The 13,335-nt window shown below is 38.0% G+C and overlaps 1 protein-coding gene across 1 annotated transcript; it reads right to left on the bottom strand.

Annotated features, from left to right (window-relative positions):
* On the bottom strand, window positions 1-12,266 carry fbxl3b (F-box and leucine-rich repeat protein 3b). Its single transcript, XM_053498448.1, has 5 exons — window positions 11,850-12,266; window positions 9,130-9,523; window positions 7,860-7,982; window positions 5,827-5,998; window positions 1-4,002 (listed from the first exon to the last, which is right to left on the bottom strand). Exons 2-5 carry the CDS (start codon window positions 9,520-9,522, stop codon window positions 3,359-3,361), a joined length of 1,332 nt encoding a protein of 443 aa, XP_053354423.1. The 5' UTR covers window position 9,523; window positions 11,850-12,266; the 3' UTR covers window positions 1-3,358.
* Window positions 12,267-13,335: the final 1,069 nt, after the last annotated feature.

Genomic DNA, 13,335 nt, shown 5'->3' with positions numbered 1-13,335 from the left:
CAGAATGAAATTTACATTTATACATAAATAGACTATTATGCAAAAGTTTTTCAGTCATACAGGTTATGATGAATGTTTCAAAATAGTAAATCTTTATGACTAAAAAAATTCCCCACTATTTAATGACTGTGATTTACGCCTCTACAAAGGAAAATGTCTTGTCAATATGCTCTTAAGTTTACACAAGAAGGTAAACATAACACTAAACATGCTCTGTAGTACATAAAAAAGAGAATGATTACAGTAAATCAATTCGTATAAGTCAGTATTTGCAATTTGACATGACACTGAAAAACAATACCAGTAAAAATAGCAATAGGGTTAAAAAAGGTACAGTGATGAATAGTGCAAACATTTGTGAACGAAACCTTGACAGAACATGAAAATCTAGCTTTTATCAAAATAGCTACAAGAAGCTTAATCACTGTATTAAACACACAAAACAATTTGACAAAACAAAACACATGTAAAATCTCAAACTCACTTCCATTAAAGATTTTTTGCTGATTAGGGTTACACTCAACCTGGAGCCTTTCCCAGTAATACTTGGTGCAAAGTAGGCTTGTGAAGTGGTGTGCAATATATCATTGTCCTATAACATCTGGCTTTGGATGTGTGTAGGCTGCAGCCAGTGTGTTTGGGCAGGGTATTGCTGCAGCCATGCCAAGAGAGGCAAAGAAAGGAGCAAGGTTGGATATCTACAATACATGGTTGCATACATGTTATTTCATCACAGCAAAGGAAAAAAAATGAGAAGCTTGTTACTACCCACTAGCTAATGTTTATCCAAGTTTTAAATGATTAATTAATTATTAACAAGGTCAGGGACGCTGGCAAAACTGGCATCTGGACAGAAAACATACACTGCCTGGTCAAAAAAGTCATCTTTTTATTTAAAGCAAATACTTAAGAGCCTTTCTTGCCATGATTAATATTTTTCCGATCAATATCATTCAACTTTAACTGATGCATTGAGTAGCCTCTCAGTTCTTAAACAACCATGTAGGGAGACTTAACTCATCCTTGTGGAAAAGGTGTTACTGTTTTTTAAAAAAAGTCACATTATTGGACTGCAGGCAAACAATTATTATTATTATTATTATTATTATTATTATTATTCAATAATACATCTAAATTAAATTACAGGAATTGGGTTAAAAACTGTCCAATGCATTATTCAAACCTGGAAGTATAGTAATGAACTGACAACTTTGCATACGAAAAGTGTTAGGGGAAAAAAGTTTTTACACTGTAACTAAAGATCACTTACTGTACAATGATCAGCCATAACTCCAACACCACCGACAGGTGAACTAAACAACACTGATCATGAACTACTGTACACACCAGCAAACCGGTGAAAAACAAAACAAAAAAGGTGCTACCCATGCCCAAGGGGACCAAAGGCTAGTCCATCTGGTTTGATCCCACAGAAAGGCAGGGATGTCTCAGTATTTAAGGTATTAGACTACGGTTCAAAAGAAACCAGTTTCAAACCCAACCTGTTCTTTTTTTAAAACTTCAACTGCTCAAATGTAGAATGAGATTTAAATGAAATTTTAATGTCAAGCCTCTGGAGGCAGTGTTATGATCTGAGGTTGCTTCCTAAATTAATCATTATGTTGCAATAAAATGAATAAATGACTATCTAAATGAAAAAAATGGCCAGGTTATCTGATCAAAGACTTATTTTCTTTCCTGAATACATGAGCATATTCCAGGATTACAATGTTAAGATTCATTGGGCTAAAATTTTTAAAGAGTTGTTCTGGGTGCATGAGGAATCATTTTCATTTTGTAATATACTGAAAAAGATTTTACAGAGTAGCTCGACTCTCATGTCATCAATACAAGATCTTGGCCAATAATTAACACAACAAAAGCATAACATTAACAGAAAAAAATTGTCATATCATTGCATAACGTTGTCCAATTAATGCCAAAGCGAACATCCAACATAATCAAAGCTAAACATAAATCAATTTTTGGCCGGGTAGTGTAACAAACAACTAAACTCATTATAAAGTTTGGAAAACCTACACATGCATGCACTTGCTTTTTTGTATAGTGAAACAGCTCAGAAAAACTGCATGCTTTATTTTTTTGGGTCAAATCTTTGGTAATATTTTGAAAGTGGAAACACTGACAGCTTTATCCATATTTTTTTTTACTGTTCCCTAATAAACAGAAGGCTATAAAGTAGACCGGAAGAAAACATTTAAAAGATAAAACTTAATTTAACTTAACTTATTTTTTAAAAGAAATCCACATTTTTTTTGTGATAAATTTTTTTTTTAATCTTCAGAATGCATCTTTTCCAACAAAAACTGTCCAACTGGATATCCATCATAATAAAATGTAATGATAGACCTTTGTTCTTACACGTGTTTACACACAGGTTTTGCATCACCAGCTCACTTACTGTATCTGCATGTTTTTAGACAGTGGAAGGAAAAGCAAAGAACCTGGAGGAAATTTATGTGAACATAGGAAGAACATGCAAAACTAAAAACAAAGTTAAAAACAAATCCTCTCAAGGTTTCTTCCTATTGCCATCTCGGGGAGTTTTTCCTTGCCATCCTCATCCTCAGCTTGCTTATCAGGGACTTTTTGATCTTTTTGATGTATACATATTTTCCTCATACATTTCATACAGTATATATAATAATCATTCATCACCTAATTGTCTATTGGTTTTGTAAAGCTGCTTTGTGAAAATGACCATTGTCAAAAACAATATATAAATCCAATTGGACTGGATGGAATTAAATTGAAAATAATGCCACAGGTGTCGATGCTACCCACTATGCTGTTTACCTTGAACTGAAGGATAAGATACAGTAAAATACTTTTTAAAAGAATTTACATATTCTACACACATATTGGGGGGTAAAAGAAGGCCAGCTATTTTAAATTGAAATAACCATCTTTGAGGAGAGGAAGGGTTTTTTCCCCCTCCACCCATCACCTGTCTATAAAAATAGCATGTCTGCCCTTTTTAAACAAAGGATATATTTAAATGGTGGAGATTTACTGTCTATGTGGTTGAAAAATCATGTAGTCACAAATACTACCTATTCATAATGAGATATTTTACAAAAGCTAAAGCTAAGACTTTAAAATTAAAATATTCAACACTTGCTGTGTATTTACGTTTACACCAATCCAGTTAGCTGAGTGTTATTTGTAGTGACAATTGGTTAAAGCAGCAGTGTTTCTAAAATCTCAACTAATAGCCTCTAGGCAATACTGCAAATTAAGTGAAATAAGTGCAATTTTATGTCTTTGTGAGGTCAATAAGTCCAGGATAGGACAAAGATTAGATTGCAGAAGGGGATATCCTTGTCTACAGTATATCCTACCACGTGGGCATCATATCAGGGAACCAGACTCGGCCCAGGTACTTTGACACCTCCCAGTGGATGTCGTCGAGACCATATTTTTGGTCGGGCACCAGCACCTCCTCCATTATAGAAAGCTGAGTGAGGCGACGGCCGCACATTTTAACAAACTCCACGAATGCACTGCAGGAGACTTCACACTCCCCTAAGCCGATGGCTGACAGATGCTGACAGCGCTCGGCAATGCGGATCAGCTCCTCGTCTAGAGGCTGCAGGCCGTTGGCACACACCACTAGCTCAATTAAGCGAGGGCATGTCATACCCACGCGGCCCAGCACTTCCTTGCTTACAGAGCGGCCAAAGTAGAGATGTGTTACAGGCACCTCATCACGGAAGAATGGCCCAAATTCATCCTCATACAGAAAGAAGTACATGACAAGACTGAACTTGGGTGAGTGGCGGACCATGGCCTCCCAGCTGCTGCGCTTGATGGTATGGAACTGCATTTGTCCTGGGTTCTCACTCACCACATCAATCCGTAGGTGCTCCAGGTGCACGTGACGCTCAGACGATAACGCCAGCAGCAGCTCGTCACTCAGGAGATGGTAGTTAAGTGCTAGCTCACGGAGGCCATGGCACTGGTCAGCCACACACAGAATGCCTAAAGAAGCCAAGAAAGGAAAACGAGCAAAAACAAAAGGCAGTTTAGAAAAACCCAAACAAATGTTATGAAATCAGAGGTCACACACAGTTTTTACAGGGCTCCAGATGGTGACTAAAATGGTTGCCAAAGCTCCACAATGAAGGTACATTGATGTACGCGCCAACAAGCAGTTGGTAGAGTAAACTGCTAAACGAAAGAAGAGAATAAAACCTAATCTGGTAGCATTTTCTGATCAATGTTCATTTTATTTTAACGTTGTTAAGAAAAGAATATCCTTTTTTATTGTCAGTAGCTTTTGAAACTTACATCCTAATATCATGCTGACTAAAGCCTGTGACATACCTTCACTGGTTAGCTAGCCAAGATTACTCAGAAACATAGATGAAATGAAAACCCTTGCCTTTTTCTCACTCCATGCCCTTGCACAGCATGTACTGTATCCTCGACCAGTCAACCAGTGAACGTTCTCAGGTAAATTCAGTTTACATAATGTGTATAATGCTAGCACAGCACAGCTAGCTAAGTTAGTTAAGTTTAAATCAGCATGGATGCACTATGGATGATGGATGAGTTTCGGGTTGCACTAGGTTATGGGGTAAAATTTTGCCTCATAAAATTTTTATTTGAGCCAAAGGCTCCTAAAGATAGATTTATGTATTAATTTTTTATATTTAATCCCAAGAGTTCAATGTTGTGTGTGGGCTTTTATCACCCTCAAATTCAGAAACTGGGCACTGAACACATTTACTACTACTAAATTTAAAGACAACAACAACAACAACAGAAAAAAATGAAAACAAGCTGTGGTTTTGAACACACAATTATTTGCCACAAATGACCTACAATGGCCCCTAGAACCTCCTTAATCATAGGTGTGTTATCTATTAGCGAGTCACAGTTGTTGGCAGTGTCCTAAACGGACACAAATCTACTAATTTACTACACAATGGGTTATATATTTGTCTTTTTTGAATAAGTCATTAAGCAGTGTTTCCCACACATAGTGTTTACTTGTACTAGTGCCTAAGTATATTGACAGCCATTCAAGTATATCTGTCTATCCTTTTTAAAAATCCAGAATAATGATTCCATCTGCAATCTAGGTATCATGATAATATTGTATCGGGGGGTTCCCAGTGATTCCCACTGCTAATGTTACAGAGGTTAATCAGTGTTCAGCTTCATAACCCTTATTGGTCTTGTGTTAATTTGGCCGCTTTTGATTTTACTTTATATATATATATATATATATATATATATATATATATATATACTGTATAAACATGAGATTAATAAAAATCCAGTGTTTCCAGAGACCTCCACTACAGGCCTTGCATTCACAGAAGGTGAGGGGTTTGCATATCTAAAAAATGAAATTAAGACAAAACCATGCTACATGAAACTATTTGCTACAAGATTAATATAGCCCCCTATGTCATTGTGTACTACATTACAACTCAGTCAACGAAATGCATATCACACCTTCTAGTTAAAAATACATTCTACAGCTTGGTCTATGTTTAATTGCATTTAAAAAAAAATTTTTTTTACAAAAACTGCAAGTGTCCGAATGAGCAAAATATCCCTCTACCACCTTCCCTCTATCTGTCTCTCCTGCGCATCACTTCCTTCCTTGCTCTCCTGCTTCTCTGGCACAAAGCCAGCACTTGTCAACACTCAAAGTGACATTGTTTTTATGTTCTGACGTCATGAATCAACCAGGTGATTTGATCATGGCAGCATGATATGCAACACTTGGAGATTATTCATGCTGCTTGCATTTTTAATGAGTTTCATGCTGTGTCTCTACTTTACTCCTACCTGCAGGTGAGACATGAGGGCAGCTGCTCATTTTCAGGAGCTTGAGGGTGTCGCTGTTGTTGGCCACAAGAACTTTGAGTGACGGGTCATCTACTGGCGTGTCATCAATCTTCAGGGAGGACAGGGACTTGGAGTTTACAAAAACCACAGTCAAAGCTGAGATGAAGTGAGACTATGGAAAAGACAAAAAAAGAAATGACTTCTAAATTCAAGTCTAAGTTTCAACAGATCCTCAACAATTAAAAGCTCTATGAAAGGTAAGTAAATACTAATAACTAATCTAACTGCATCTTTCCATAAAAAAAGAAACTATAAGATTAAACCATACAACTCCTTTAGGATAGTGGAATCATTACACAAGCCTAGTAATAGAAAAAGAAGCATTTTAAAGCGTTTATAACATCTGTCTTGTTTGAGCCATCTAAAATACAGTATGTATCAGTTTTCAATTCTGCTGGTAGTCTGACCTGCCAAAACTGGACCTTGCCAGAACCAATTTTCCTTAATTTAAAATAATTAACAGCTTACACAATAACTTTTTTTTGTTCAAGCCTTCCTCGCTGACAGACAAATCCAATGCTCCTCGCACCACAGCTGCTGTGATTATGAAAAGGACAGCGGCCCTTCAGCATGACAAATATCAGAACCCAACGGTGAGCACACGGCATGGCGGAACAAAACAATACAGTGTGACAGGCAAGCACAAATCACTGCAGCTTTTCCAGTCCTGGACAAGATGGGAGGCTTGTTCACAAATACTGTTACTAATTCTATTGATTTAACCTAACCTAAACCAAACCTTTATTTGTCACATATACATTACTGCACAGTGAAATTCCTTATTTGCATATCCCAGCATAGCTGGGGTCAGAGCGCAGGGTCAGCCATGATATAGCTGGAGCAGACAGGGATAAAGACCTTGCTCAACAGTGGCAGGGCCTAACAGTGCCAACCTTCCGATCAGTTACTCAGGGCCTTAACACACTGAGCCACCACTGCCCCTGATTTACTTTTATACTGATGCTAAAGACAACAACTATCCCCCTAAAACTAGCCTCAGACTGACGCATACCAAGGATAATCCATCATTCCCCACAAAAACACAACCTTATGGCACTGCAGCTATACAGAATTTAAAATAATATGGAAATAAATTAGAAAATGGATGGCAAAAGGGTTGACTATAACTATCTGTTTGTTTCTAACAAAATGTAATAACACAGTAAGAGAATTGCTTTGTTTTATTAGACATTTGCAGCCCATCAGCATGTCGAAATTAAAAAAATTCAGTGAGGTGTCTTAAAAATATGCCATTAAATTAATTATAAGCAGCAAAGACATTTTATTATAAGTAGTATTGCTTGGTTTATATTTTGATTGTGAAAGTTATTAAAACATAAAATTGTCTACCATCAGTGACTGAAATATAATATTATACAGTAAGAACTGATGAATAATACAATAATTAAATATAGAGGATGGCCTCTTAAAATAAAAATTCCCCCTCTGTAGTACAGTAATAGGAAAATACATATTGGCCTTTATTCCAGTTTGTGAAACCTCCCATTTGGTTCTGAAAATCAATACAACACACAAATTGAAACATAAAACCTCTACTATCCTCATGCCTGAGAAAAAAATATATTGGGGAAACTCTGTATTAGTATCTCCACTGTTTTTTTTTTTTTCACGGAAACCAGATCATACACAGACCTTCTTGTTTTATATTGGCTCACAAGACAACGATACATGAATTCACAGGTCAAAGTTCGCCTGGATATTGTCAATAAAAAAGGAACAGCTGCTGTAAACAACACGTCTTACATGTCCTGTACCCCTTCCTATGGTTGTGTATTTCAGTCTGCTAGCTAAACAGCCAGAAAGGTTTCAGAACGTGGTGAAAAATCACCCAGCTAAAGTGTAATGTTGACACTTCTGCAGACTCAGCCGTGTTTATAGAGACACCGCTTTCATCTCCACCTGCCGGTTTACATCTGCCTCCGCCTGAGAGATGTACGGGCAGTCGTGTTTACCTTAGGCAACTCCATGAAGCTGGGTCGAGCTGTGGATATGAGCCCCAAGGTTTTGAGTGAGCAGTTGACTAGTTGAGACAGGATATCGCAGGCTGCTTCTGCAGACTCAGTGCTACTGTCCACCTGAAAGGGACAAAACATGCACAATCACCACAGCTCACACAAATACACTGCCTGTACAAAACCACACTTAAGAGCCTCCCATTGGATAATTACTGCAGGAATCAATCTGTTTCAGCTGGCAACAATTCCTTTAATTAGCTTGTTTCTTAAACATCCATGTCAGAAGACATATGTGGACATGGAGAAAAATGTTACTGTGTTTCAGAAGGACCAAAATTATTGGCCTACACCAAGCAAAGATAATAAGCAAATAAATTACTGGTATTAAGTTGAGAACTATCTTTTAACTGTATTTAAAACAGAGACTTAATTTCTAGATTAATTTAGAAATTTTAAATGAAAAAAGTAAACTTCGACAAATTAAGTAATGAATCTTCTTCAAGGACAAACAGGACATAATATGCCTGAGCCACTAGACGTGAGTGGGTGAGGTGGCATCCTACCACTTACAGTTAAAAAAAAAAATAGAGAGAGAGAGAAAGAGAATGCCTGGCCAGAAGGGATGCAAAAGACAATAATCAACATTTAGCTGCAGTTAGATGCTTATCATCCTCTCCAGTAATGCCAAAAAGAGCAATCAGGGCCCCTGACTACCAAGATTGCCATTTACTGTAGTATGTAAGACAGGGTTTGGAGGATATCCCTCCAGAATTTTTCAAAATTAGGACATGTCAAATACATATAATTAAGAGACGCCTCTCCACTTTTACAAAAAAAAAAAAAAAAAGGCAAAAAAAACTTAAGGCAGGTTTTTTTTTTTTTTTTTAAACCAGTAAGAAACAGGTGCAGATAATGACAGAAGATTAGGCCGATAATCAGTATACAGCTGATGCTGAATGGTTAGAACTGACGAGATGGGAAATTAAGTTGTTTAAACAACCAATTTTTTTATCTTATCTTTTAGCACTTCTTTTATTTTATTCCGTTATTTATTTTAATTTAATATAAAGAAATGAGGGGTGGCTGAAAACTTTTGAACAGTACTACAAATTACGAACTAAATAACTCTCTGTTCTCTGATAAATTAATCGCCATATTAGTTCTAAGCCTAACAAATTCTATTGCCTTTGAAAGAAAAGTATTGCAAAAAGTTTTTATAACAGCACTACTAAGGAGGAGGTAGTAACTACCCTACACAGGCCCTTACCTTAAAGCTGACATACTGGAGATGGTTGGAGTGCCTCTTTATGATTTGCTTGATCAGGTCTGGGTGTGTGGCCTTCAAGTAAGAGCTGGCAGGCTGGTTGAGCTCGAATTCGAAGCATCTCCAGAGCTCAGGCATGTGGAAAGCTTGGTTCCAGCCCCTGCACACCTGTGAGGCAAATGCCCGATCCAGCAAGGGCAGATACTGGAAAATCTGCAGCAGGATCTCCTGTGGAAGGCAGCCCCAGTCTACTAAGCTCTCTGGGTTGTAGGTCTCCAGACCCTGCACCGGATTCTCTGAAAGCTCTCTACAAAGCTTTTTGCAGGGTTCAGAGAACCCAGGGCTTGGACTTCCTCCATCCTCCTGCTGATCTCCTCTCTTCTGCCCTCTTTTCATTCTAGGAAAAGAGCAGGTAGATGATGAATAAGGTCAACATGATTTTATACTATAGTAAGTACCAGTTCATTAATTTGACTTGGACAAGCAGCATTCCGAAAGCGCAGATCTTTGAATTATAATATAAACCGTATGTCTCTAATAAAGGCTCATGTATTTATCACTTATTGTAACATGAACCCTAGAAATAAAAAAAGGAACCATTTCAATGTGTTCAATATTTTAAACTATATTTTACAATATAGTACTACCATAAATAGTGTAGCATAGTGGCTTAAGAATAATTTACTTCAGTGGCTAAAGCTTTAAAAGGAAATTTTTGGCATTTAGTTTGCATAAATAAATGTACACTTTTAAATGCACTGAGAATCTGCTCTAAGGAGTCTCCTGTTGAGTTCTTGTCTGAAACACAAAGTGTATTATTAAGTGTTTGCTTTACAGATTGATGATCAAATTCTGGCTTTTCATAATAAAATCCCAGCAACACAGTAAGACAGAACCGGGTCCTCCCCAAAGACATAACACTAGGGATAAGCAGAGCGACATATTATATGCAGTCCAATGCACAGAGGAACAGATGAACAGAATGAACAGATTTGTCCACTGGAGAACCAAAACAACCACTTCACAAATACATGGCAAAACACATAAGTGCCAGCTCCTCAAGAACAGACACAAGTGCAACTTAAAACACTTTTTTAAAGTCTTTGAAAGACTTTCTTTCATAGACTGTAATGTCCACGTTCTGGATACAAAAGTGGCGGACAGAAAAAGCATTAAAAGGAGCCATCTATGCAAAATTTGAACAACTGTCTCTCAACACTGGGTGGCATAAGACATCATTTATCAACCACTTCCAATGCCGCTCTTTCATCCCTCTTAAGGTGGTTTTATAGTCATTCATACCTTGACTTAGGCAACACTAATGACACAAATGAAGGCCTGGTGGTGCACCAGGAGGCATGAAAATATCATTCCAAAACTGCACACAAATTCACTTGCCACTGAACAGCACTTTTGGGGTATCTAAACTAGTAATGTTCCTTGGCTGATTTAGTTAAAACCATAAAAATGTAATTTGATATTGTAGTATTGTAATGCTACATCTAAGCTGCACATAAATTAATACATTAAATAATTCAAATTGGTTCTTTAATGGCATGAGATCCACATACACTGATTTTACTAAGTAAGAGTCATTTGTTGGGCAGAACAAATTAAACCTATACAGCCATACAGGGTTGATCAGCCCACGTATGTTGGAACTGAGGACTCCATATAGAACTCTACATAATGTTTTCTTTTACAAAGGTTTCAAATGAGAACCCTCTGTAAATGTACAACTATTAATCATCAAAAAAAAAACTTGAAATGAAAAAATGTCTGGGCAAGTGGCTGATTCATGAGCAAGAAAACAGGAAAAGGCTAAGACCTCAAAAATCTCTATGCACAGATTTAAAACAGTAAGACAAAATAAAATAGAGTAAATTAAATCAAGTAATCTTATGTACTCACTCATCATCTGTAAACTGGGTGAGGACGGTTTGGAGCCTATCCCAGGATACTTACGGCATGAGGTAGGGTACACACTAGACCAATCCATCGCAGGGCAAACACACATACAGTCACATGCTAACTATATGTCTTTGGACTGTGGGACGAAAACCCGAGTACCAGGAGAAAACCCACCAAGCATGGGGAGAATATGCAGACCATGCACACAGACCCGCGGTGAGAATCGAACCCGGACCCTGCAGGTGCAAGGCGACTAAGCCTTTGTTATGTACTTCTGACTTTAAAAAAATCTAAATAGTTTGTTAACAATGTCGTCAAATGGTTTTAGATATATTATCATAAATGCTGACAAGCTACGACAAAGCTACGACACTTGGGGGTCAAATTAATGCAGCAAACATCTTGAGAAGCAGACTGTAGTCATATCACAGACGGCCACGCCCCCTAGACCACGCCCCCTTCACCACACCCCCTGAAGCGTCGTTCTTGGCATAAATAAAATCTTCAAACATAAAGAACCGAGAATGTTTGTGTATGCAGTTCTGTTTGTCTTTAATGTAGGACGTTATGGATTATGTCACGAGTAAACCCTGTGCAGAAGGTGACGTTCTGCCGGAAAGAACAACATAGTACAGCAACATACTTGCCAATTACTGCGCGTCGCAGTTCAGTCGATACTATATGTATAATCATAATCCCCGGAAGTAATGCTGTCTATAATAAAATATTATTATTATTATTATTATTATAAAAAGATGATGATCGTTTTTGGTGCAAACGGTTGTGGCGCAGAAGCTCTGCACCCCTCCTACCTGATGTTTGTTTACGTTGCAGTTCGAGAAGCGATCAGTAATCACATCAGCCCGGGCCTGCGGCTGAATACTTCATGCGAGCGGGCAGGCTGATTACGATCATTGGCTCTCAGTCGGTGGATTCGTGACACCTATACCGGTGAGTTTTATCCGTCGTCCTGGTGGAGGTTGTTCCTTTATTTTCCTCTCTGAGATCTCGTGACCTATTTACTTTGCTGATCCAGTCGGCAGAGGTCCCAGATCGCTTAAAATGGCGAAGTGTTTTGCTTCGCGAAAGCAATGCACTATGGGTAATTACGAGCATATATATGCACACTAGATGGCAGACGCTCAGACAGATTTCTTACATTGCCCAGGAGTGACAGCTAACTGGTCGCGTTCCACTGCAGCCTCAGTCGGCAGCGGCGCAGTCATGCACTGTATAATAAGACCCGGACAAGCCCTCCGTGACGTCACCCACAGGTTTCCTGAAGAGTGGTTTTGCAGCCAAACCTAGAATTTTAGATAACTCTGGTGCTTTTTTTGATAACAACCACTAGGAGGCGCTGCGGCAGCGCTGCCACCATTTTGGATTGAAAATGCAAACGGCACAAAACTTGAATACAAAGAACTGTCATTAAAAGACATGACGTAATTATAGACACGTGAGTGTAATAATCACTTGCTTTTCTCAGTTTCCCCAAAAACCTGTCAGATAATCGTAAATGACTGTATATATTGTATATACAGAGTCAGCCAAACATTTATACACACTTCAGCAAAAAAATATAGTATGATGTTTATTATAATAATAATAATAGTATTAATAATATTATTATATATATTGATATATAATGCATAGCAATAAACCTAATATTAAAATATTCATCCAAGTTTTTCTTTTCCTGAAGTGTACAGTATATACATATTTTTGCTACATATTCTGGCTGACTGTATGTATGTGTGTGTGTATTATGTGTGTGTGTGTGTGTGTGTGTATACTGTATGTATACCGCTTATATTTTATATATATATATATATATATATACCGCTTATATTTTTACGGAGACTTTGGCCACTAGGGCAGTTACATCTGGACAGGGTGCCAATCCATTGTATGACACACACACACACACACACACACCTGCACTACTGGCAATTTGGGAAAACCAAGTAGCCTAATCGGCATGTCTTTGGACCAAGGGAAACTGGAGCTCCTGAAAGGAAGCCACCAAGCACAGGGATAACCTGCAAACTCTACACACACAGATCTGAGGCAGGAACCATCAAACCCTCGACCCTGGAGTTGCGAGGCCACAATGCTAACAATTACGCCACTGTGCCACCTCCTTTTTCCATTTTTAGCTAAATCATTCTGACTGCTTTGAGCCAGGTAAATTATTATGCTTGGGGAAATAGTCGGTAGTTGTATGTGTGCGTGTATGACTGGCTGTGTCATTGCCCTTCCACAGAGGATGCTAAAAAGGAACTGGAGCATCAGGTCCAA

This window comes from Clarias gariepinus, chromosome 6 (assembly GCF_024256425.1).
Source record: "Clarias gariepinus isolate MV-2021 ecotype Netherlands chromosome 6, CGAR_prim_01v2, whole genome shotgun sequence".
NCBI classification, from domain to species: domain Eukaryota; kingdom Metazoa; phylum Chordata; class Actinopteri; order Siluriformes; family Clariidae; genus Clarias; species Clarias gariepinus.
The sequence above is the reverse complement of the archived record's forward strand: the minus strand, read 5'-3'. Positions and strand labels throughout refer to the sequence as shown.

Excerpts from the sequence above, each read along its gene's own strand:
- fbxl3b (XM_053498448.1), bottom strand. The coding sequence starts at position 9,522 with ATGAAAAGAGGGCAGAAGAGAGGAGATCAGCAGGAGGATGGAGGAAGT. Across the intron at positions 7,983-9,129 it reads TCCAGTATGTCAGCTTTAAG|GTGGACAGTAGCACTGAGTC; the intron begins GTAAGGGCCTGT and ends TGTCCCTTTCAG. Across the intron at positions 4,003-5,826 it reads CCCTCATGTCTCACCTGCAG|GCATTCTGTGTGTGGCTGAC; the intron begins GTAGGAGTAAAG and ends TGGCTTCTTTAG.